This window comes from Molossus molossus, unplaced genomic scaffold (genome assembly GCF_014108415.1).
Source record: "Molossus molossus isolate mMolMol1 unplaced genomic scaffold, mMolMol1.p scaffold_m16_p_11, whole genome shotgun sequence".
In the NCBI taxonomy this organism is placed as follows: Eukaryota; Metazoa; Chordata; class Mammalia; order Chiroptera; family Molossidae; genus Molossus; species Molossus molossus.
The window spans coordinates 81,481,448-81,504,264 of record NW_023425346.1 but is presented as its reverse complement, the minus strand read 5'-3'; the positions used below and the strand labels follow the sequence as shown (position 1 = coordinate 81,504,264).

The following is a 22,817-nucleotide window of genomic DNA, read 5'->3' as shown; positions in this document are numbered from 1 at the left end:
TAGACACGTTGCCACTAGAAACTCCGGCCTGCCTTTCCATCTGGCTCTCGTCTGAATGACAACAGTAACACCCCGCAGTCACTGGCTGCATTTTCCTGGTGGGTGGGTTTGCGGGTGCTCCTCCAGGCTCTGCCTGCCCCCTGGCGTGCGCTCCTCTTCCACCCACCCCATGCGCACACGGCCCGGGTCGGGGCCTGCCTGTCTGGAGTCTTCTCTATCGGCTCTGCCGGGGCCAGTGGATGTTTCACTAGAGGTGGGTAAGGGGCTGAGTTTGAGCTCCTTTCTGACTCCAGATCTAAGCTATTTCCAGATCCAGCTGTACCCTTAATAACCTTGTGGAAGAACCTCTCTGGCATCTTGTACCTACACTCAGGTGGTTACCTACACTCACCAAGAGGGTGAGTACTCACCACCCCAACATTCCACGGTATGAGAAAGCTGATCCCATTGAGAAAGTGAGTATGATTTTAGGGATTTTGAAAAAAAAGACATTTCTACAACCCAAACATACTAAGAATTACCTTAAACTGCTCAACTTATAATTTTTTTGAGGGGGAGAAGATACACTGCAATTAAACTACAATGACTTGGGAGTTGCAGATACGCATTTGTTGACTGGACATGTACTGCACAGACAGGACGCACATGGTGAGTAAGAAGACGTGTACGTACTTGGCTTTCTGCTAGAAGGCTCCCACTGGATCCCGAGGTTCTGAGCCAGGCTCTGCGATAAGACTTGTGCCACTGCCATTGGAAGACCATACTGTTTTTCAGAGTTGAAAGTGTGTGGGAAACATTTGAGAGAGTGCACAAAGCTAGTTATTATTTCTTGATCATCACCGTGTAACATCTCAGTTCCCTAAGCAGAGCCTCCCAGCAGCCGAAAGCGGCCTGTGCTCCGTTATCCTTTCTTCCTTGCAACTGGGCCCAAGAAGCAGAAAGCTCTGTGACCACGGGGCGTCTCTGAGAACCTGACGCTCTCACGTGGAATCGTAACGTATAAGCCATGAAAGGCTGTGCCCCAACTCAGCTCTCATCAAACCAAGAATAAATGCAACTTCCTACACATATGTTGAGAGGGCTCCACTAGGGATGGCTGTGAGGATAACCTGGTACATTCTGGCACTGATCAGGGCTTAGAGACAGTTGGTTCGGCTTTTTGGGTGCTGTTGCCAACTGTTACAAGAATTTTCTTTATATTAATGAAGATACCAAGATTAAATAAATAATTGTTTCATTAATTCTACAGATAGGTAGGTAAAAGGCATTAAGATAAAACATTTACATAGGGAGAAAACAAAGATACTGATTAGCTACAATCACTAATTCTTTGATATTAATAAGTTAAACTTAACATGGGCAAAAGAGCATTATAACTTCCCAAAAAGTTGTAAGAGAAGGATTAATATGCTTGTAAAAACCCATCTATAGAGGCCAAAAGTATCTCTGTCTTGTATTTGCCTGATAAATATGAAAAGTATCATTATGAAATTAAACAATACCTCTTTGCTAACAACAAAGACCACTTTGGGTCTATGTCTAGTATAAACCACTCACTACATTCTCGGTGTCATTATCGTTCTAAAGAAGCCTGGGAAAGGATGTAAACTGGGCCACAGGGGAAAAAGAGATGAGATCAGATGCAGAGGTGAAGCTCTACTTTAAGAAAATTGACAAAATTTACCTCATTCACACCAACTCCTCTTGTGCGAGAACAGACACCTCCAAAGTAACTCAGACTGCTTCTCTTATAGTGGAATGTCACGCGCCTTATGGAAAGAAATCGGTGTTAGGAAACCAGTGTGGTGACCATCACATAAGCTCTCCCAAACCACGTCTGTTCCACCCTCCTCCACTGAATACCTCAAAATCATCCTCCTTCAAAAAAAAAAAATCAAAACTGCATTTTAAAGACATTCAAATTTATGCTGTCATAAAAACCTTTAAATTTATGTGATAATAATAATCTCAGTTGAGCAAATATTAATTGAGCACCTACTAAACATCCTGTACTGGCTCGGGAATTGAGGACACAGACATGAACACACCACAACTCTTGACTTTCTTCTAATAGAGAATATCTAGTAGTTATATAAAATATTGCTGATTATTATAAAATGTGGGTTAAAAACTGGAAGGAAAGAAAGTAAACAGTAAAGGTGAGAGGAGAGGAAGACAACTTTGATTGGTTTGATTCCAGGACAGAACCTTAGAGAACTGTCTGAAACAGTTTCATTGTTAGGTGGGGAACACCTACTTTACAAGGAAATGACACCCCTTTTTCCTTAGTAATAGAAGTTCACCTTTATTCAATAATTCACCTGAAAAGTCTGTATTCCCTAGACTTTTTTGCAGCTCAATGTGGCCATATGTGTTAAGAGTTAGCAAATGATTTCTTGGTGAAGTTGACGTGTGCAAGCTTTCAGGAAATCTGCTTTACAGGAGCTAACTCAGCTGAAGAAATGCCCTCTTGCAGTCCTCCAGGATGGTCATTCCCGTGCCCCATAAGGAAGGCTGGCACACCAGCAGCCATCGTGAATCACGAGTTCACCTTGTGGATGGAAGGTCTGAACATAGGGATATGCTCCGAAGGTAGAGCTAACGACTATGGAACCACCCTCCCAGCACCAGACAACCTACCTCCATGCTTCTTCTATACGGAGAGAGGAGTCAACATCACTCTTATTCAAAATCCACATATTGATATATAACTTAACTCATAATGGAAAGGGATAAAGAGAAATGTCAAACCAAAGACTATGGGCACATACGAGATGAGATGCACGGCATCAGCATGCTGCTTGATACGCTGCCGGTATTTGGAGAATTCATGGAGCATCTGCACAAGGTTGGTGGTGATGTCGATATGATCCTTCTCAGTCCAGGTCTCTACCGCCACCAGGACAACCCTGGTATTGAGCTGCTCCTTGTAAATCTGAGGGTACACAACAGGACAGGTGCAGGAGGAAAACTCTGGGTCAAACATGCACAATCAGTGATGCAGAGTCAGCGGAAAGACAGGAGGGGAGATGAGAGGAGAACAGGAGGTCACAGTTAGCTCATCAGAGAGACTCTTCATTTCCTTACTTTCTCGAGAACAAAATTAAAGAAAGAACAAATAATCACGCAATTCGGCCTCTCCTATAAGGTCATTTCAATCTCAAATCAGCAAAATCAGTGGCCATGCATCTCACCTCAGGACAGATAGTAAGGATGTCAAGATTCTAAAGTCTGGATATAAAATTCAAACAGGGTTCAGAAGAGATATCCTCCCAAACCTCACAGGAGGTAACAGGCTGGAGCCAAATATACCAGCTCTGGGGAGTGCAGCATGACCAGTTACTCCTGCTGGATTGGAACAGATCACTAAACCCTTGGATAAGCACCAACACCATGGCTGGCTTGCCCTCAGAAGCTTTGTTATGTGAAAAGTAAAACAACACTGGAAAAGAATCACAGATCTGAGGCCAAGAGGGAAGAGCAGATTTGTATCACCATTTCACCTTCACCACAGGGGGGCACCACTCACAGGATTTAAATCGTGTCTTTCCCCACCTTTGGCCTTAGAGCTAAATAATTCACAAAATTAAGCAATTCCAATGAATGTTGTCATTTTTTCCTATTTTCCAGCTCTGAACACACTAAAGAAAAGGAATCTGAGCACACAGAAATCAACCTGAAGCAAAAACGACTTTTACAAGGAGCAAGTTAAATGTAATGTCTTTTAAAAATCAATTGCTCAGCTTCAGAACCTTATATGGTAATCCAAAATAAAAGTTACACTTTGCAAGACGTGACTCTGTTCAATCATGCTGAAATAACTAATACAGGAATGTTGCCAAGTAAACAGCTTTGGTATGGAAAAGGTGTGTTTAATATTCTCATTTCCATATTCACTTATAATTTTCCTCTCAGAAGACTGACAAGAGATAAAATTGAAGGAATCCAGGCATAAAGTGGCTTTCAGAATTTTGATCCTAGCTTCATACAATGCTCTGTGCCCATCCAGCTGTGCCTACCAGGCATTATAGATTATGAGTCTTTATACGATTGAAGTTTTTGAATTGTTTAAAGGCAGAAAAGAAGTCAGGTCTTTGGAGAAAATAAGTATCATTTAAATATTTGACAATTTATACAAAAGTGGTTTTTTCCCTAGTTAAGAGAGTACAATAAATATCAGATAAAAATACATTTAACTGAACAAAAGAGCACTTTACATGGGAATACACAAAGCAGTATGCTATATTTAATTTATGACTAGTCTAATGAACAATTTATTGGAACACAATGAATAATATTCACATCTACGGAGTTCCTACCTAAAACAGAAAAAAGCAAGAAAATCTTTTTTTTTTTTTTTTTTTTTATCCTCACCCGAGGACATTTTTCCATTTTTGTTCAGATAGAGTGGGAGGGAGAGAGAGGAAGAGAGAGAGAGAGAAACATCGACGTGAAAGGGACACATCGAGTGGTTGCCACCCGCACGACCAACCAGGGCCGGGGACAAACTGCAACCGAGGTACGTGCCCTTAGCGGGAACCGAACCCGGGTCTCTCTGTACCGCAGGCTGACGCTCCAACCACTGAGCCAAACTGGCCAGGGCAAAAGCAAGAAAATCTTAACCATCATTCCTTGTAACTTACCAAAGAAGAGGAAAAAATTAACAACATAAAAGATTTTTTGTTAGAGTTTTTCACAAGGAGGTATGAATTTTACTGTTTCAAATTTGTTTTATTTCAGGACACACTTAATTCTGTCACTTAGAAATGAAGTCTGAAGCATTCCACTAAGGGGAACAGCAAGAAGATAAATTTAGGTTCTTTTAAAAAAACATTTTTTTTTTTTTGTATTTCTTATACATTTTAAATATAATTCACCTCAATCTATTAGTGCTTCTGCCATGTATTTAAGCCAATAAACTCAATTGATTATTATGAACAAAGTCTCCTTTGTCGAGTTTGATTTACACCCTTCTTGGTAGCTAATTTTCTTCAGTGTCGTTGTCCTCTTTAGGCTCTGGTGACCATGAGGTCCAGACATCACTTAGAAGCAACTCTAATGCATTTTTGGAATTCCATGAATAACTCGACAGCCTCCTGAAACTCTGGTAACACTGCTCTTTGTGAAACAGACCACTCCATAATTCCTTAGCCGGATACGTTTACGGGTGGCATGATTACTTCTGCTCGAGAAAGAACTAAAGCAACAAGTAAGCACATAGAGATATATAACATTCTGTCTTGGAAAAATAGGTTCGAGAAAACTGGGATACTTACAGAATCCACAAGGTTGACCACAGACTTTGCAAAGTTGTTGGTGTGTGCATGAGACGAGCGGCACTTCTTATACTGGGGAGGAAGAAGGATATACCAGTCACTGCCAAGCCATAATTCGTTTCCTTTTTATTAAATTGATTGCGGTGACACTGGTTAACAAAATTATACAGGTTTCAGGTGCACAATTCTACAACACATCATCTGAACACTGTATTGTGTGTTTACCATCCCAGGTCAAGTCTCCTTCCATCACCATTTATGCCCCCTATACCCGCCTCCACCTCCCACCATCCCTCACCCCTAGCAATCACCACACTGTTGTCTGTGTCCATGAGTTTTTCTCTCTTTTATTTTCTGTTTTTCTCAAGCCCTCTACCCTCTCCCCAGCACCCAAGCCCCCACCCCATTAGCTATCGGCCTTGCTCTCTATCTACAGATATGTCACTACCATTTGCGACAGCATGGATGGACCTGGAGAGCATTATGCTAAGTGAAATAAGCCAGTCAGAGAGAGATTAGTACCATATGATTTCACTCATATGTGGAATCTAATGAACAAAAAGAACCAATTCATAATATCATGGTAAATTTCACAATTCTGTAAAAACAGAAATCTCATAGCAATAGTAGAAATTGGAGATTAAAAATAAGAATTTAGCATGTGGCATGTTGGATGTGGGGGTGTTCTTATTTTATTTGTGTGTTAGTCAGCAAAACTCCGACAATGTAAAACACCCAGGATATCCCAGGTAACAAAGAGGGCCTATAGAATTCTGTGCGAGAAGCTCTACTCCTGAGAAGGCAGTTATTTCAGTCTTAATGTCTAAGAAATGCAACCCGTTTGCCCTGGCCGGTTTGGCTCAGCATTTGGAATGTCGGCCTGTGGACCGAAGAGTCCCGGGCTCCGTTCCTGCTAGGGGCACGTACCAAAAAAAAAAAAAAAATACAACCCATTCATTTTCAGTCAAACCGCCTTCCCAGCTTACAAAGAGCTTACACCAAAGAAATGTAGTCCCACCGAACCCCTTTCCCACTTTAAACTCAAGGCCATTCACACATCAGGAACATTTCTTAGGCAGCACTTGAAATACTGTCCATGATATGGAATGGCTCTGTTGTACATTCTAGTATATTCTTTCCAAAGAATGCCTCCTCCAAATGAAGCCTTTTGCTTTTAACTACTCAATGTTAGGACAAAGAAAAGACATAAAGTAAAAGTGAAATGCGCCGATAGTTTGTGATTATTTAAGAAAATAAGTAAAAATAAATTGATAGACTAATTGTGAAGCAACATTGGAAGGGTGACAGTTTTAGCAAAGACTTTGCTTAACATGTCTTTGAGGGGACATTTGAAAAAAAAAAGTTTACCACAGGGGGATCATACACTCTACTAAGAAAAAAGAAAAACATTCCCAAACTACCAAATCAGCTTTGCACCATAAGTTTCTAAAATGTGTCTTCAATTATAACTATGAAAATAATGGATCTTTCATAAGATTAAAAATATTTCTGTACTAGAAAAGCATGATATTCTTTTTTTCTCTCCTTTTCCACTTTCACACTATAAATTTATCAGACTCTCCCCATTTCATTCTCTCTCTACTATGTTATTGTGTTGTTGTTTTTTTCTGTGTCTTTTTTTATTAATTAATTTTTGTTACAGATGTTTCTCCTTTTTGTTATTGTGTTTTTAAACAAAGAATATATATCTTAATGCTTATATATTTGATATTTATTTTTTAGAATACTGAGCACACTACTCAGTTCATAATTAATGTTCAAAACATCAGTATTGGTATTGTGTGATTAGTGTGATACAATGTGATTAATGTATGACTATTTATATTTATAACATTGTTATGGTGTGAATGTTTGCAACTACCCCAAAATTCATATGTTGAAATCCAAACCCCCAAAATGATGGTATTGGGAGGTGGAACCGTTGGGAGGTGCTTAGGTTAGGAGGGTGGAGCCCTCGAGAATAAAATTAGTGTTTCCATAAAAGAGGCTCCAAGGGAGATCCCTAGTCCCTTCCACCATGTGAGGACACAGAGAACATTTAAACAGGCTTTGTTTTTTTATAAACTGAGCATAAAGAAGTTGCTAATAAATAGTTTAGCATTTTAAGATAGGCACCTATCTTTTAAAGTAAAAGCAAAAGTCCCATCTTTGGGGTGATGAAAATGTTTTGGAACTAAATGGAGGTAATGGGTCACCACATAATAAAGTTGCTAAATACCACTGAATTATACACTTAAAAATTCTTGGCATTAGGAAGCACACATCATAAAAAGAAAGGAAAAATACTAGCTGCCACCTCCTCTATGCAGTGGTGTTACACATATATTAAGATAAAATTTATTTTCCTCCTGAATATTAATTTGTCCTTTTTGGAAGCCTCTTTTTATAGTGTAATGGTCAAGAAAAAATGACATGCAAGTTGTTTTTTTTTAAAAAGGTATTTTTAGAGTCTATCAAACTGGGATAAAATTTTCATTTATTTCATGTTTACAATTTCCAAGTCTTGAATTTTTTTTGAAAGATCCCTGTGCCTGCTATGAGGTCAGTGAATTAAAGAGGTTCAAAAATATAAACAGAGACCTCTTGGGAAATTATTGCCATAATCCAGGTAAAAGATAACGAAGGCTGGACATCTGTATAGGCTGGGAAAGGTGAGAAGAGAGGAGAATAGAGAGGTCTCCTAGGTTTTGAACTTGGGTAGCTGTGGAGATGGTGGTGCTATCTAAAATGATGAGAAAGGCTCCAGAAAGGCCATTCAGGACCCAGGAAAGTTCCGATTCAGAAATGGTAAATGTGAGATGCCTATTCAACACTGAAGTACAGGTGTCAAGTAAGCCATTGAGTATGTAACTATGGAACTCAGAAGGCTAGCAGTATAAAGATTGATGAATTTCAAGTCACATTATTTGAAGACTTAAGAATGGAAGTGGTCACTTTGGGGGAGAGTTGGAGAAAGAAAAGAGAGCCCCAAACCAAGCTGTGGGGCACTCCTGTAATTCTAGAGGTCAGATGACTACGAAGAAATGGCTAGTGCGGTGGGAGAGCTGTCGTGTATTAGAAGCTGCGAAATGAGAATGTTTCAAATAGGAGAGAATCATCAACTGTGCCCGGTGTTGCTGAGAGGGGGACGAGCAAGGTGAGGACACACCATGACACTGGATTTGTCCACTTGAACTTCCATCTAATTGAACACCTAGGATTTACTAGGATCTATGATAACTCTTTCTCCTACAAGAAACATTTGTCCCTCTTAACCCTATTAGGTGGGTTTTATTATCCCCATTTTATAAATGTGGAAAGTGAGGCTCAGGGAGGCCAAATAAAAATAGCCCAGATCATACAACTGGAATGCAGTACCCACTCTGGGTTGAGAGAGGAAATACATTTGTTTAGTTAATGATTCTTATAAAAGAGTTTATGTATATTCCTAATAAATCGTGATTATTAATGAGAACTCTTAATTTGTTAGGTGCCTATAAAATATAATGGTTTTTCAATAAGCTGTAATCTGAAACTAATATAATATTGAATGTAAACTACTGAATGTAATTAAAAAATAAAAATTAAAAAATAACATATAATGGTTTTTAAATAAGAAAAACCAAATGAGGTTTAAATTGAAAAATATTTGAGTTATTACATTTTCACTTACCGATTTACACATAAGGATAGAGCAAAAATGTAAGGGAAACATGTTTTTTGTGCACTTTAAAATATTTCAACCATTTTTTTATTAGAATAAGGTATTTAATATTTATTTTTAGATTACTGGCTCAACGAAATATTTGCCAACCCTTATCAAGGCTATAATCCACTCACAAATTAGGTTCTACCAGCCAGCTACTAAGATGCTTTCTAGGAAATTGAGAGTTTTTTTGTTTGTTTGTTTGTTTTTTGGTCTAATGAAACCCACTGATAATATGATGCTTGTTCTAAATAAGATATCAGTATTTTTTTTTTCAGGAAGCCAATACTAGATTACTTTGAATTAAAGAGATAAGCTTAAATGTAAATGTAGGGAAATATTTCTATTTCTTGCATGACTGAGAACTAATTTTGTATACAAATAAAAACATCCAATCTCCATGTATGATAAAACTTACTTTCACATGTTCTGATTACTGAAAATAGTTTCAATTTAAAGTGCCAAATTTGTCTTTTCTTCCTAAACAAATACAATCCTTAAGAAATTTGTTTTCTGAGGGGAAAAAAATCAGAGCTTGATTTTCGACCCAAGGGTGACAGTTATCAACATAACTGTGCAGCCTCATCTAGATGAGTACTCTCAGTGGGATGATTATTCCAAAGCCCAATAGCAAATCTCCAGATACTGAAAAACAGATGTAAATTATTCTAGTTCAGTTTTTTAAATCAGGCTTTTTTTTTTTAAGAGCCAGGTGTCAAACATTTCCTAGCATACCAAAAGTTTTCAGTATACTAGCAAATAGTCTACTGACCAAAACTTTTTAGAACGCTCTAGGCTTCAGCCAAGAGATTTTATGAGAAATGGGTAACCGTGAGCTGGCGTGGCTCAGTAGGTTAGAGTCCTCCTGCACATAAAGGCTGCAGGTTTGATTTCTGTTTGGGCACATACTCAGGTTTCGGGTTTGATCCTGGTCCAGGTGAATATGGGAGGCAAACGATCCGTGTTTCTATCTCAACAATGGGCTCTCCCTCTCTCCCTCTCTCCCTCTCTCCCTCTCTGTTTGTCTAGAATCAATGAAAAGCATATTGTTGGGTGAGGATTAAAAAAGAGAGAGAAATGGTTAAGTGGTTAAGGAGAGTATGGTTAAGAAAGTTTCTATTTTATCTTCAAGAAGGCAATGGAGGGTGATAACTTTTTCATTTAAGAATTTTTATTGATTTTTAGAGAGAGAGGAAGGGAGAGGGGGAAAGAGAGAAATATCAACGTGAGAAGGAAACAGAGATCGAAACATCAGTAGGCTGCCTCCTGCACACCCTCTACTGGGGACGGAGCCAGAGACCCTGGCATGTGCCCTGATCGGAACTGAGCTGGCAACCTTTTGGTACATGGGACGACACCCAACCAACTGAGCCACACTGGCCAGAACTGCATGTATCTTTAAGTGTTATTTAAAATCACACTGAATCACATTTTACTTTGACAAAAGAACACAAGATGGTTCATCTTTCCGAGGAGGTCTTTAGGGGCATACCTTTATTACATATGCTTATCTCCTATATCTGCTATAAATCATAATAATTTATAAGAAAAAATAACATGCTAGCACAAAAAACACATGGAATAAAATTGGAAAGCAGTGATCGAATACACAGATGGAGAAAAGTAGAGAATAAGAATTTTAAATGAGGTGAAAGATGCCACACCAAGTTAAATCCACCAATTACAATCATTATTAAACAGAGGAAGTTGAGCGTTCTAAAACTTCTCTAAAACCCAGTGTTCCAAACACCATGAAATAAATGAAGCCATTTAATGTTTCCAAAAATAAAGCATTTAAATATCTTAGCTTTAATAAATAACAAATAATAATTGAATATAAAGTGAAGTGTATTCTTTCTCAAGTAAGCTGTTGGGTCAAAAACCCATTGATTCTATACTCTTACCGTTTTGTGATCATTAACAATCATAAGTTCCAAATATTTCATTTCTTCAAACACACCACGAGATGGCTGTGGGAAATAAAAATATTCAGTCAGAGGTAATAGCACCATCTCTGATGATGACTGTTCAGCTGTAGAGTGACTTTGGATTTCAGATGAACTCTTTGCTGGCTATTTTATAAACATCCTTAAAGAAACTTGTGCAGGGAAATAGAAAAAAAAAAAGTGACCAAAAAATATGAGTAAACATTCAACTATTCAGAAAAGAAATGTATTTAACTATCATTAAAGTACTTGTCAAGATAGAGAACCCATGTTGTTTTTATATGATTTTTATATATAAAAATATTTTACAGAAAAATGTACAGTATAATTCTGTTAAAATAAATAATCTCAATTTCTCTGACATTAAGATGTGATAAAAATATTTGTATCCATTTAAATTTTTTTTCCTTTATTGATTTTTAGACAGAGAGGAAGGGAGAGGGAGAGAGAAATGAAAACATCGATGAGAGAGAACATCAACTGGCCACCTCCTCCATGCCCCTCACTGGGGATCAGGTCCATAACCTGGGCATGTGTCCTGACTGGGAATCGAACCAGCGACCTCCTGGTGCATGAGTCAGTGCTCAACCACTGAGCTATACTGGCTGGGCTATTCATATCTATTTAAAACTTCAAGGAAACCCTATGTAAAACTCATTAAACAAGAATAGCAGAGTACATCTAAAAAGGGTATCCATGTGGTAAAATAGAAACCTTAACTCAATGGAATAAAATTCTAATAATAATGTGCTAATTCTTAAACATACAACTTTTCACAGGAACAAACATTAATAACTACAATATTCTAAATTCTTCCAAATTTTCATTATTATTAGATAATCTGTTAAGAACAAGGGCTAAGTATTTTAGCCTTTATTTGGACTTCTACTTCTTTTTCATAGTTAGAAAACTACAAGGTCATTGATCAGTTTATATTTGATAGAGGTAAACTTTAGTGAAATTTCATTAGCCTATATAAAACATTATTACCAACCATATCTTCAAGAGTATGCAAAAAGGTATCTCTAATTAAAAAAAAAAAAAAACAACTGTATCTATAATCACCATAATAAAAAGACAGGATCATAAAAAAGAGGGTGATTTAAACTGCAACTAAGTTTTTGATGGCTGGAGGTCTAATTTTTTTCACACAAAAAATACATTTACCAAAACATTATCTAAAATGTGCAATTTCAAATATAATTACTCATTAAGTTATCTAGTAAATTACCATGTAATCTATATGCTGTGGAATTAATTCTCAGTTACATAGCATTCACCATGTAATTACTAGACAGTCCTGATCATTACAGCTCTCTAATCTATTATGAAAAAGACTAGGAATAGAATTTCAGTTACAAAGCCTCTATACATTTATCAATACATGGGAGCCAAAAGACAATTGTTGATTATATAATTACATGATTCTTATTTAGTGACTATCACAATACTAATGGTTAAATAGACTCATTCTGTTCAGAAAAACACATCCAGCTTCAAAGTTTGGTATAACAGAGTTTTTAATTTGAAGGAATTAAAAATAAGCGTGATCTGCCAACATTTAAAAACCTAACTCCTTCCTCTATTTCTCTTGTGAACAGAAATGTTTTATATGTTCTATAAGCCATATTTTTTTAAGTCTGTTATATTTTCAATAGAAAAAAAATGCACTACAATTTTCATTTGAAAATAGAGCTAAAACAATACATTCCTTACGTGACATCTGGGTTCATAGAACGCCATAATCAATTTGTTGTCTCTAATAGGGAAAGCTGAATAAAAAGCAATATGCCTATAAAACTCAATTTACAGGGCTTTGGGGGCTTGGGGTTTGTTGTTTTTTGTGTGTGAGAGGAAGTGGCCCAACTCCAGAGAGTTTCAGGTACACTTAGGACTGTGTGATGACAGGCGACACTTTGCGGAGTGAAAGGGCCCACCTGTGGCTCATGCCACACTCACATTCACGGCCCTCCTCCTCCTCCTCTTCAGCCACCCCAATTCAGACAGAAAGGGCCACTGAGCACTGCTGTCCACATCTGAGTGAGAGAAAGAGGAATATCAAAATGTTTGCTCGACTGCCCTTCCATGGGAGCATGTGCTTCAAATGGTCTATGAAGGAATAGCAGCCTGGATAGCAGATTTCATCTCAAAGCAAAATTGAGGTGAAAAATGTACACTGATCATTAAACATTTCACATTCCCACAGTCACAAATATAGTTCAATTAAATTATAATATAATTCAAACACAATTTTCTTCTAAATATCATCAAAAAACATGAGAATTCTGTTATTAATTCATTGACAAACCTCAGAGGGATGGGGGGTGGGAGGGGTGGGAAGGGATAACCGAAAGAACTTACATGCATATTATATATGCACAACCAATCAACAGGAACATTAGGCTGGGGAAGGCAGGAGGGGGGTGGGAGTGGAAGGAGGGGGGTCAGTGGGGAAAAGAGGAGGACATCTGTAATACTTTCAACACTAAAAAAAAAAAAAAAAAAAAAAAAGGCTACAATGAGATATCACCTCGCACCTTTTAAAATGGCTATTACCAACAAGACAGGTAATAACAAGTGTTAGACAGAGAGGTTATGGAGAAAAGGGAACCCGCACAAAAAATAAATCAATAATGTATGCCATAAGCTTTTACATAAATTATCAATGACTTTTGGCATTAATCTACAGAAGCAGTAACATCACATACTGCAATAACCCCAAAAAAGCTTTTGCAAATCAGCCAGCTTCGGATGCCTCAGGAGCAGAGCATAAGAGAGACACAACACATTGGCTGAAGAGCAGTAAACTGCCAGGGAAATTTAAGGATGACCCTCATTGGAAATTATTCAGTTAAATTTGGCTATTCTCTCTGGTTGCTAACACAGCCTTATTCCTGGACTTCATTTTTCAGTCTCTCTATACCTCATTGCATGAAAGCCACCGTTCACCCTACTGCCCACCCACCCTGATTACTCCCGACCTCAAGTTAATTGTGCTTCCCAACAAGCCATCCGGCCTACCAAGTTCCACCCAGGCATAGCTCCTGTTACACAAAATAGAATGGCTGTTTGAATTAAAACTTACTGAGATTCTTCATTTGCTCAGAATATTGTCCCGCCAAGGTTTTCTGGATTATATGTGGTCGCCCTGTGCTTTTCTGAAACAAAATAAAATTGTAGATAATTGAAAAGCAAGATGTGATTATGTCTCTATGAAACAGTGCTAGAACTTTCATGATTCCTTTCTAAAATGGGGAAGTTTATACGCTAATGTTTTAGCTATCAAGAATGAAAAGTGTATGTTGTATTGAAACTTTAATTTTACATAAAATAGAGCATCATCCAATTGTTGCAGTTCAGATAAAAGCAATAGTTTTTTATTAGCTACTCTTAAGTTTTAGCTTTCTCCAAAGCCACGAATAGGATATTCACAAGAAACAGAAATGGTCAATGAATATATGAAAAAATGATGAATAACCTAATATTCCTTCAAAATGGAAAATATTTTTATAGATATACAAATTTGTGCCTCCAAGTTGGCAAAGGTTCAAAAATTATGATAACCAAAGTTAATTATAGCTACAAGGCAAAAAGCACTCTTACACACTGCTGGTAGGAGAAAATTGGTAGCATTGTTCAAAGAGAAATTTAACAATTCTATCAACAGCCTTGAAAATATTAATATACCTGCTCTAGAAATCACACTTCTAGAAATGTCTTATTTCCATTACTATTATCACTATTAGCTCCCATTACTGAGTGCATAGGACAAGTGCTGGGCACTGTTAATGAACACATGACGCAATTTAATCCTCATGAGAGCTCCATACAGTGCATAGTTTATCCCCCTTTTACAAATAAAAATATGGAAGCTCAGAGAGACACATTACTGAAGTTAAGTTATATTACAAAATAATGATCTAATTTATTTATTCAGTATTTGGGACTATATCATTGGAAAACTGGAAGAATGTATACTAAAAAGTGAAGAGAAGTTATTTCTGGGGGATGTACAATACATAATTACTATTTAGGTAAATTTTTGTTTATTTTGCTTTTCAAAAATTCCTACAATATATCAGTTTTATAATCGGAAAAATCGTTTTTAAAAGGTGTTCTTAATAGATTACATTAAAGACTTACAATAATTAAGTTTTAATTATTCATTTACTACTTAAAATATAACGAATTCTCATTAGAAACACCCCATCCTTATTATTTGACTTATTATAGAGTATACTAAAATTAATAACAATAATAATAATAAATAAAACATCAAAAATAACTAAATTAGAGTACAGTAAACTCATAATTCTGGTAACAGGTGGAAAGATAGCTAGAGTAATGAAATGAGACTCACCACTGGATTAGCAATAGTTTTAAAAACTGGCTAATTTATTTATTTTAATTAATTAATTAATTTTGTTACAGGATGTTTCTCCTTTTTCCCCCCAGACATCCTCCTCCTGATCCCGCCCCCACCCACCATACACAGCACTGTTGTCTATGTCCATTGATTATGCATATATGCATGTCAGTTCTTTGGTTTATCTCCCCCCACCCACACCTGCCTCCTCTGAGGTCTGTTAGTCTGAACCTTACTCCTTTCCATGTCTCTGGGTCTATTTTGTTCATTATATTCCACAAATAAGTGTGATCATGTGGTATTTGTCTTTCTCAGACTGGCTTATTTCACTTTGCATAATACTCTCCAAGTCCCTCCATGTCATCTCAAAGGATAAGAGATCTTTCTTTCTTACAGCTGCATAGTATTCCATTGTGTATATGTACCACAGCTTTTATATCCATTCATCTATTGATGGACTCTTGGGCTGTTTCCAGATATTAGCTATTGTAAATAGTGCTGCTATGAACATACAGGTGCATATATTTTTTCTGACTGGTGTTTCAGGCTTCTTAGGATGTATCCCTAGAAGTGGAATCACCAGGTCAAATGGCAGTTCAATTTTTAATTTTTTGAGGAAACACCATATTGTTTTCCATAGTGGCTGCACCAGTCTGCATTCCCACCAGCAGTGCACCAGAGTCCCCTTTTCTCCACACCTTCGCCAACACTTGTTGTTTGATGATTTGTTGATGGCAGCCATTCTGGCATGTGTGAGGTGATACCTCATAGTCATTTTAAATTGCATCTCTCTGATGATTAGTGACGTTGAGAATTTTTTCATATATCTCTTGGCCATTTGTATGTCGTTTTTGGAGAGATGTCTATTTAGTTCCTCTGCCCTTTTTAACTGGATTCTTTGTCTTCTTTTTGTTGAGCTGTTTGAGTACTCTATATATTTTAGAAATTAACCCCTTATCTGATGTATCATTGGTAATTATACTCTCCCATACAGTGGGTTCCCTTTCCATTTTGATGGTTGTTTCTTTTGCTGTGTGAAAGCTTTAGTTTGATGTAGTCCCATGTGTTTTTTCCTTTGTTTCTCTTCCCTTAGGCGTATCAGTGAAAATTCTGCTGTGTGTGATGTCTGAAATTTTGTTGCCTACATTTTCTTCTGGGATTTTTATGGATTCACGAGTCACATTTAAGTCTTTTATCCATTTTCAGTTTATTCTTGTGCATGGTATAAATTGGTGGTCTAGTTTCATTTTTTTTTCTTTTTTTGCATGTAGCTGTCCAATTTTCCCAACACCTTTGTCAAATATTAATTGAGCATGTCTTGGGTCAATTTCTGGATCCTCTGTTCTGTTCTACTGATGTATATGCCTATTCTTGTGCCAGTATCAAGTTGTTTTGATTACAGTGGCTTTGTAGTATAACCTGATATCTGGTATTGTGATCCCACCTACTTTGTCCTTCTCTTTCAAGATTGTTGTGGTTATTCAGGGTCTAGAAACTGACTAATTTAAAGTTTTAAGTACTGTTCCTTTCCCTCCACTGGTGGAGAAGATGAGGACAAACTGTTACATGAAGTGAAATAAGTCAGACAGGGAAAGACAAATACCTTATGATTTCGCTTATACGTAGAAACTCAAAAACAAAATATACAAACAAACAAAACAGAAACAGACTCACAGATGCAGAGAACAGACTGATGGTTACCAGATGGGAGGGATGGAGGGTGAGTGAAAAAGGAGAAGGGATTAAGAAGTACAAATTGGTAGTTACAAAATGGTCATTGGGATGTCAAGTACCGCATAGAGAATAGAGTCAATAATATTGTAATAACTATGTATGATGCCAAATGGGTACTAAACTTATCAAGAGGATCACTTTGTAAGTTATATAAATGTTTAACCACTATGCACCTGAAACTAATATAATATTGAATATCAACTGTAATTGAAAAAAAATAAAATAAAAATTGGAAAAAAAGGTAGGCAGTAAGAAAGAAGACAAAAAAAAAAGAAAAGGCATTAAGCATGTAACCATCAACCCCAGAAGAATATAATTATGGGCATAAAAACACAAAAGCAATGCTATTAACATTAGGATAATAGCAGCTTATATTTATAAATTTCTTCAACAATATATGTGACTAGATAAAGTCACATATATTTATTAATTCATCAAATCTATAAAATTGCCCTAGTAAGGGATGTCTTGAAAAATTATCTCATTTTACATATTTCAAAACTCTAAGGCTTAGGGAGTTTTTAGGGTTTTTTTTTTTTAAATTTATTTTAAAGAGAGAAAACGGGAAAGAGAGAGAAACACTAATGTGAGAGAGAAACATTGATCCAGTGCCTTCCACAAGTGCCCTGACCGATATCAAACCCACAATCTAGGTATGTGCCCTCACCAGGAATTGAACCCACCCCCTTTTGGCATATAGGACGATGCTCCAACCAACTGAGCCATACCGGCCAGGGCAGGCAGTTGTTAATTTTTTTTTTGTCTTGTTCTGTTGGATAACAGGGTTATTAATTAATGCCAGAAATCAAAGTTAATTTTTTGCTGAACAAGTCAATTTTGCTATATACAGGTTATCTACCTACCACTGGAGTACGGGAAACATTTTACTTAATCAAAATGTCTTTATCTAGGTGGGGTTGTCTCATTATCTGTTAATTTGTATAGTTACAAGTTGAAATATGATACAGAATTATTCACACATTTACCATTTAAAATTCAATTACTTTTCTGTCTCAAATTTGAAACTTACCCTATATTCATACATACATTGCCGCAGCAAAGAAATTAAAGGTTCAACTGTTATTATCAATAACCTATATGACTATTACCTGTTTCAAAAGGTATTTATCTACATTTGAAATCTCTAAAGATAAAACACATTCTCTGCTCCCCATCAAATGATGGCAATATTCTGACTCTTACCACTCTCAAAATATTTTCCCAGCATCAGTGCTTCTCATCGGCATGACTTCCCTACTGTTACCTCTCAATGCCTTCATCTCCTACCAACCCCCCTTTCCACTCCTCTCCAACCCGGGCTCCTCAAAGTTCCTACAACACACTGGGAACAGACCTGCCTCAGGGCCTTTGCGTCTGCTCTTCTCCTGAAATGTTCCAGCTCTCTCGTTTCCTGAAAGTCTTCATTCAAAACTACTATCTCATTGTGCCCTTCCCTGGATAGTTAACATGAAGGTTTAACTCCACCTGGCTTCATTTTTAATCCTTAGCATGTATCACTGGCCAGTATACTGTATGTAATTATAATCCATCCTGTTTTATTCCTGTCTGCCCCTGTAGACTATAAAATACATTAGGCTCAGGCTCTATGTCTGTTTTGTTCACCATTTTATCCCCAACACCTAAAATAGTACCCAACATGTAGTAAACTCTCATTACAGTATTTGATGAACATAGATCAAATTTAAGTTTGGTTACATACTATTAGTGAGCAACATTATTAGAGTGTATTGAGATATAATTGACATATAATATGGTATAAGTTTAAGGTGTACAATATAATAATTTGATATATGTTGCAAAATGATCTCCACAATAAGTTTAGTAACAGCCATCGCCTCACACAAAGCAAAATTCTTTCTTGTGATGAGAACTTTTAAGATCTACTGCCTCAGCAACTTTCAAATATTCAATATTGTTAACTATAGACACCATGATGTACAGTATACTCCCAGAACTTAATTATCTTATATCTAGAAGAGTGTACCTTTTGGCCATCTTCACCCATTTCCCGTTGGCCTCTAGTAACCACTAATCTGTTTTCTATTTCTATGAGTTAAGTTTTTTTTTAGATCCTACAGATAAGTGAGATCATAAGTATTTCTTTTTGTCTGCCTGACTTATTTCATTTAGCATAATATCCTCATGATTTCTTAGCTAGTTGCTGGACTGTGAATAACTCTAAACATTATTACCTTCCCTACCTCTGAAGAAACCTAAATATTATATAATGTAAACATAGTTCAGCCCACAAATTTCCCCATTGAAGATTCTTCGACTCACTAAAAGTTAAGTACATGCTTAACAGTTGTATAAATATCTAAAGAAGCCCTGGCCAGTTTGGTTCAGTGGTTAGAACATCAGCCACAAACCAAAGAGTCCAGGGTTCGATTCTGGCCAAGGGCACGTGCCTTGGTTGTAGTTCGTCCCTGGCCCTGGTTGGGGTCGTGCATGAGGCAATAAATAGATGTTTCTCTCTCTCTCTCTCTCTCTCTCTGTCTCTCTCTCTCTCTCTCTCTCCCCCCCCCCCTTCCTCCCTTCCTCCTTCCCTCCCACTCTATCTGAAGATAAATGGAAAAATATCTTCAGGTGAGGATTAAAAAACAAACAAACAAATATCTAAAAAAGAGGTGAGAATAAAAGCTAGTTTAGCCCTGGCCAGTGTGACTCAGTTGATTGGAAGTTTGTCCCATACACTAAATGGTGGTGGGTTTGATTCCAGGTCAGGACACATACCTAAGTTGCGTTCGATCCCAGGTCAGGGCACGTGCAGGAGGCAACCAATGTTTCTCTCTCACATTGATGTTTCTCTCTCTCTCTCTCTCTCTCTCTCTCTCTCTCTCTCTCTCTCTCTCTCCTTTCCCCTTCCTCTCTCTAAAATCAATTTTTTTTATTAATTAATTTTTGTTACAGATGTTTCTCCTTTTCCCCCACTGATTCCCCCCTCCCTCTCCCTCCCTGCCCTTTCCCCAGTTTGTTGTCCATGTCCACTGTTCTTGCATAAATGCACATAAGTTCTGTGGTTTATCTCTCCCCCACCACCCCCCTCTTTAGGGGATTGTCAGTCTGTACCCCACTTCCGCGTCTCTGGGACTACCCCATTCCTCAGACTGTTATGTTCATTATATTCCACAAATAAGTGAGATCATATGAAACTTGTCTTTCTCTGTTTGGCTTGTTTCACTTAGGATGATACTTTCCAGGTCCCTCCATGTAGTCTCAAAGGATAAGAGATCTTTCTTTCTTACAGCTGCGTAGTACTCCATTGTGTATATGTACCACAGCTTTTTGATCCATTCGTCTACTGATGGACACTTGGGCTGTTTCCAGATCTTAGCTATTGTAGATAGTGCTGCTACAAACATGGGGGTACATATATTCTTTCTGATTGGAGTTTTAGGCTTCTTAGGGTATATTCCTAGAAGTGGGATCACTGGGTCAAATGGAAGTTCAATTTTTAATTTTTTGAGGTAACACCATACTGTTTTCCATAGTGGCTGCACCAGTCTGCATTCCCACCAGCAGTGCACTAGAGTTCCCTTTTCTCCACACCCTCGCCAACACTTGTTGTTTGATGATTTGTTGATGGCAGCCATTCTGACAGGTGTGAGGTGATACCTCATTGTTGTTTTAATTTGCATCTCTCTGATGATTAGTGATGATGAGCATTTCTTCATGTTTCTTAGCCATTTGTATGTCCTGTTTGGAGAGGTGTCTATTTAGGTCCTCTGCCCATTTTTTAATTGGATTCTTTGTCTTCCTTTTGTGGAGTTGTATGAGCACTCTATATGTATTGGAAATTAACCCCTTATCTGATATATCATTGGCAATTATGCTCTCCCATACAGTGGGTAGCCTTTCCGTTTTGATGATTGTATCTTTTGCTGTGCAGAAGCTTTTGAGTTTGATGTAGTCCCATGTGTACATTTTCTCCTTTGTTTCTATTGCCTTAGGTGATGTGTCAGTAAAAATTCTACCGCGTATGATGTCTGAAATTTTGTTGCCTACAGTCTCTTCTAGGATTTTTATGGATTCATGAGTTACATTTAAGTCAATTTTTTTTTTTATAAAAAGCTAGTTTAGAGGAAAAAAAGTTGGTCTATACAAAACAAAATGTCCTCTCTGCTCTCTCTGTAGCCTGGAAAGACTGCCTTTCACTTCAGAAAACCTAAGTCTGTTGCGTCTTATCACCCTTCCTAGTGTGTGGCCTGGGACATGCAACTTAAGCTTCAAATGTCATGAAGTCATTCTAAGTGTGAAACAGGTACCGTGCATAAATGCACACTGAAATACCATGCTCAAAGGCAAAGATGTGGAAAGAACAAAACACCATAAGGAAACTCATGTCACAGCCAGACTTACCTCATCATGAATCAGCTCCAGGGGTTCGATCATATACACAAAGGTATCATCTTCAAACATACCACTGCAACGCAAGAAACCACACAAGGAGAGAATGAACGATTATAGCAAAGAGCAAGAAACAGGAGGGAAGCTGCATATTGCATCTTTCAAAACAAAGAGTAGATCTAAATAAATACTTTATACTGTCTCAAATCTAACCCATATATTTTTATGGAATCCCATGGTGGTCCCCACACTATACCAGATAGCATATAGGCTACACAAGGTGCAAAAAGTGTACAAGAGCATACAAATTATACCAGATATAATTAATTTTTGAAATTAAATAGACAACTTAGAAGATTAACCTGGGATTGGACCATTTGTACAGTTCCAGTATTGCAAGTTATTATTCCAGAATAATGCATGACTAGTTTAAATTTCTTGTTATACAAATCCAGAATCACCTATAAGAAAATAGTCAGGTTCTTCTTGTATAACAATAATCTAAAACCATCTGATTCTGAATAGGCAAATAGAAGGCTCTTTGTGCTTGCAAGTTGTGAATTTCCACTAAGCAGAATGACTGTGCTGAAATTAGATTTAATTTTCAGAGATACAGGACTTTTTATTATGTGCAAAGATAAGATTTTCAAGATCCTTTTTCCTCACATGAGCACAAATAGATCTTTATATAACGTGTTCTGTATTTGGGTCTAAATGTGCCTACAGATGTTTTTTAAAGCCTGCCTCAAAGCCGATGCATGAGCTCCTCCTTTTCACACACGCCCTACCTGGCCAACTCCTGGTTATCCTCAATTCTAATCCGACAGATAAGTCCTCCAGCACCCACCTCTGGGAAACCTTCCTGGGTCTAGGTTAGGTCACCTGATGAGCCCCTGTCCTTCCCCTCACAGCTGCTACCAAAAACGCAAATTAAATATTAATCTGCGCAATCATTTGTCTAATCTCGGAGCAGAGACGGCGCCCTCGTTCACTACTCCATATCCAGTCCCTAACACGTGACTGGCACAGAAGAGGCACTACAATACATATCTGTGACAGAAAAGACAGGAAGGATGGCTGATGAAAGCAAGTTCATTCTCCGAACGAGAGTCCCACGTACTGAAGTCCGTTGCAGGTCGACAGAGCCACCCTGGAGTTCTTGACACCTCGGATGCTTCCGTGGTAGTAACAGTGCTCTCCGCCCTGCAACGCAGAAGATTTCACTGAGAGATGCGCTTTCTGCATCATGATCCACCTTTTGGGACACTCCTATAAAGCAAAACCACTGCGAGAAAGGACCTAGAAATACCTCCTGGTTAATATGAAATCTCAAAGAATGTTAGGCAAGTCTTCAACTTTCCTATAACGAGCATGTGTATATAAAATTTAATGGAGAAAAGGCTTTATGGGAATAAGACACC

General features: G+C 37.6%; 1 protein-coding gene across 1 annotated transcript in view; it reads right to left on the bottom strand.

Moving 5' to 3' along the window:
• The window catches only part of ADAM23 (ADAM metallopeptidase domain 23), a 161,658-nt gene that overhangs the window by 42,800 nt on the left and 96,041 nt on the right, over nucleotides 1-22,817 (bottom strand). Inside the window, exons 5-13 of the mRNA XM_036254350.1 lie at nucleotides 22,517-22,599; nucleotides 21,409-21,472; nucleotides 14,014-14,086; nucleotides 12,888-12,964; nucleotides 10,887-10,952; nucleotides 5,277-5,348; nucleotides 2,772-2,935; nucleotides 1,685-1,769; nucleotides 673-763 (exon numbers count right to left, since the gene is read on the bottom strand). Coding sequence (XP_036110243.1) covers nucleotides 673-763; nucleotides 1,685-1,769; nucleotides 2,772-2,935; nucleotides 5,277-5,348; nucleotides 10,887-10,952; nucleotides 12,888-12,964; nucleotides 14,014-14,086; nucleotides 21,409-21,472; nucleotides 22,517-22,599 — 775 coding nt within the window. The remainder of the gene's footprint in view (nucleotides 1-672; nucleotides 764-1,684; nucleotides 1,770-2,771; nucleotides 2,936-5,276; nucleotides 5,349-10,886; nucleotides 10,953-12,887; nucleotides 12,965-14,013; nucleotides 14,087-21,408; nucleotides 21,473-22,516; nucleotides 22,600-22,817) is intronic.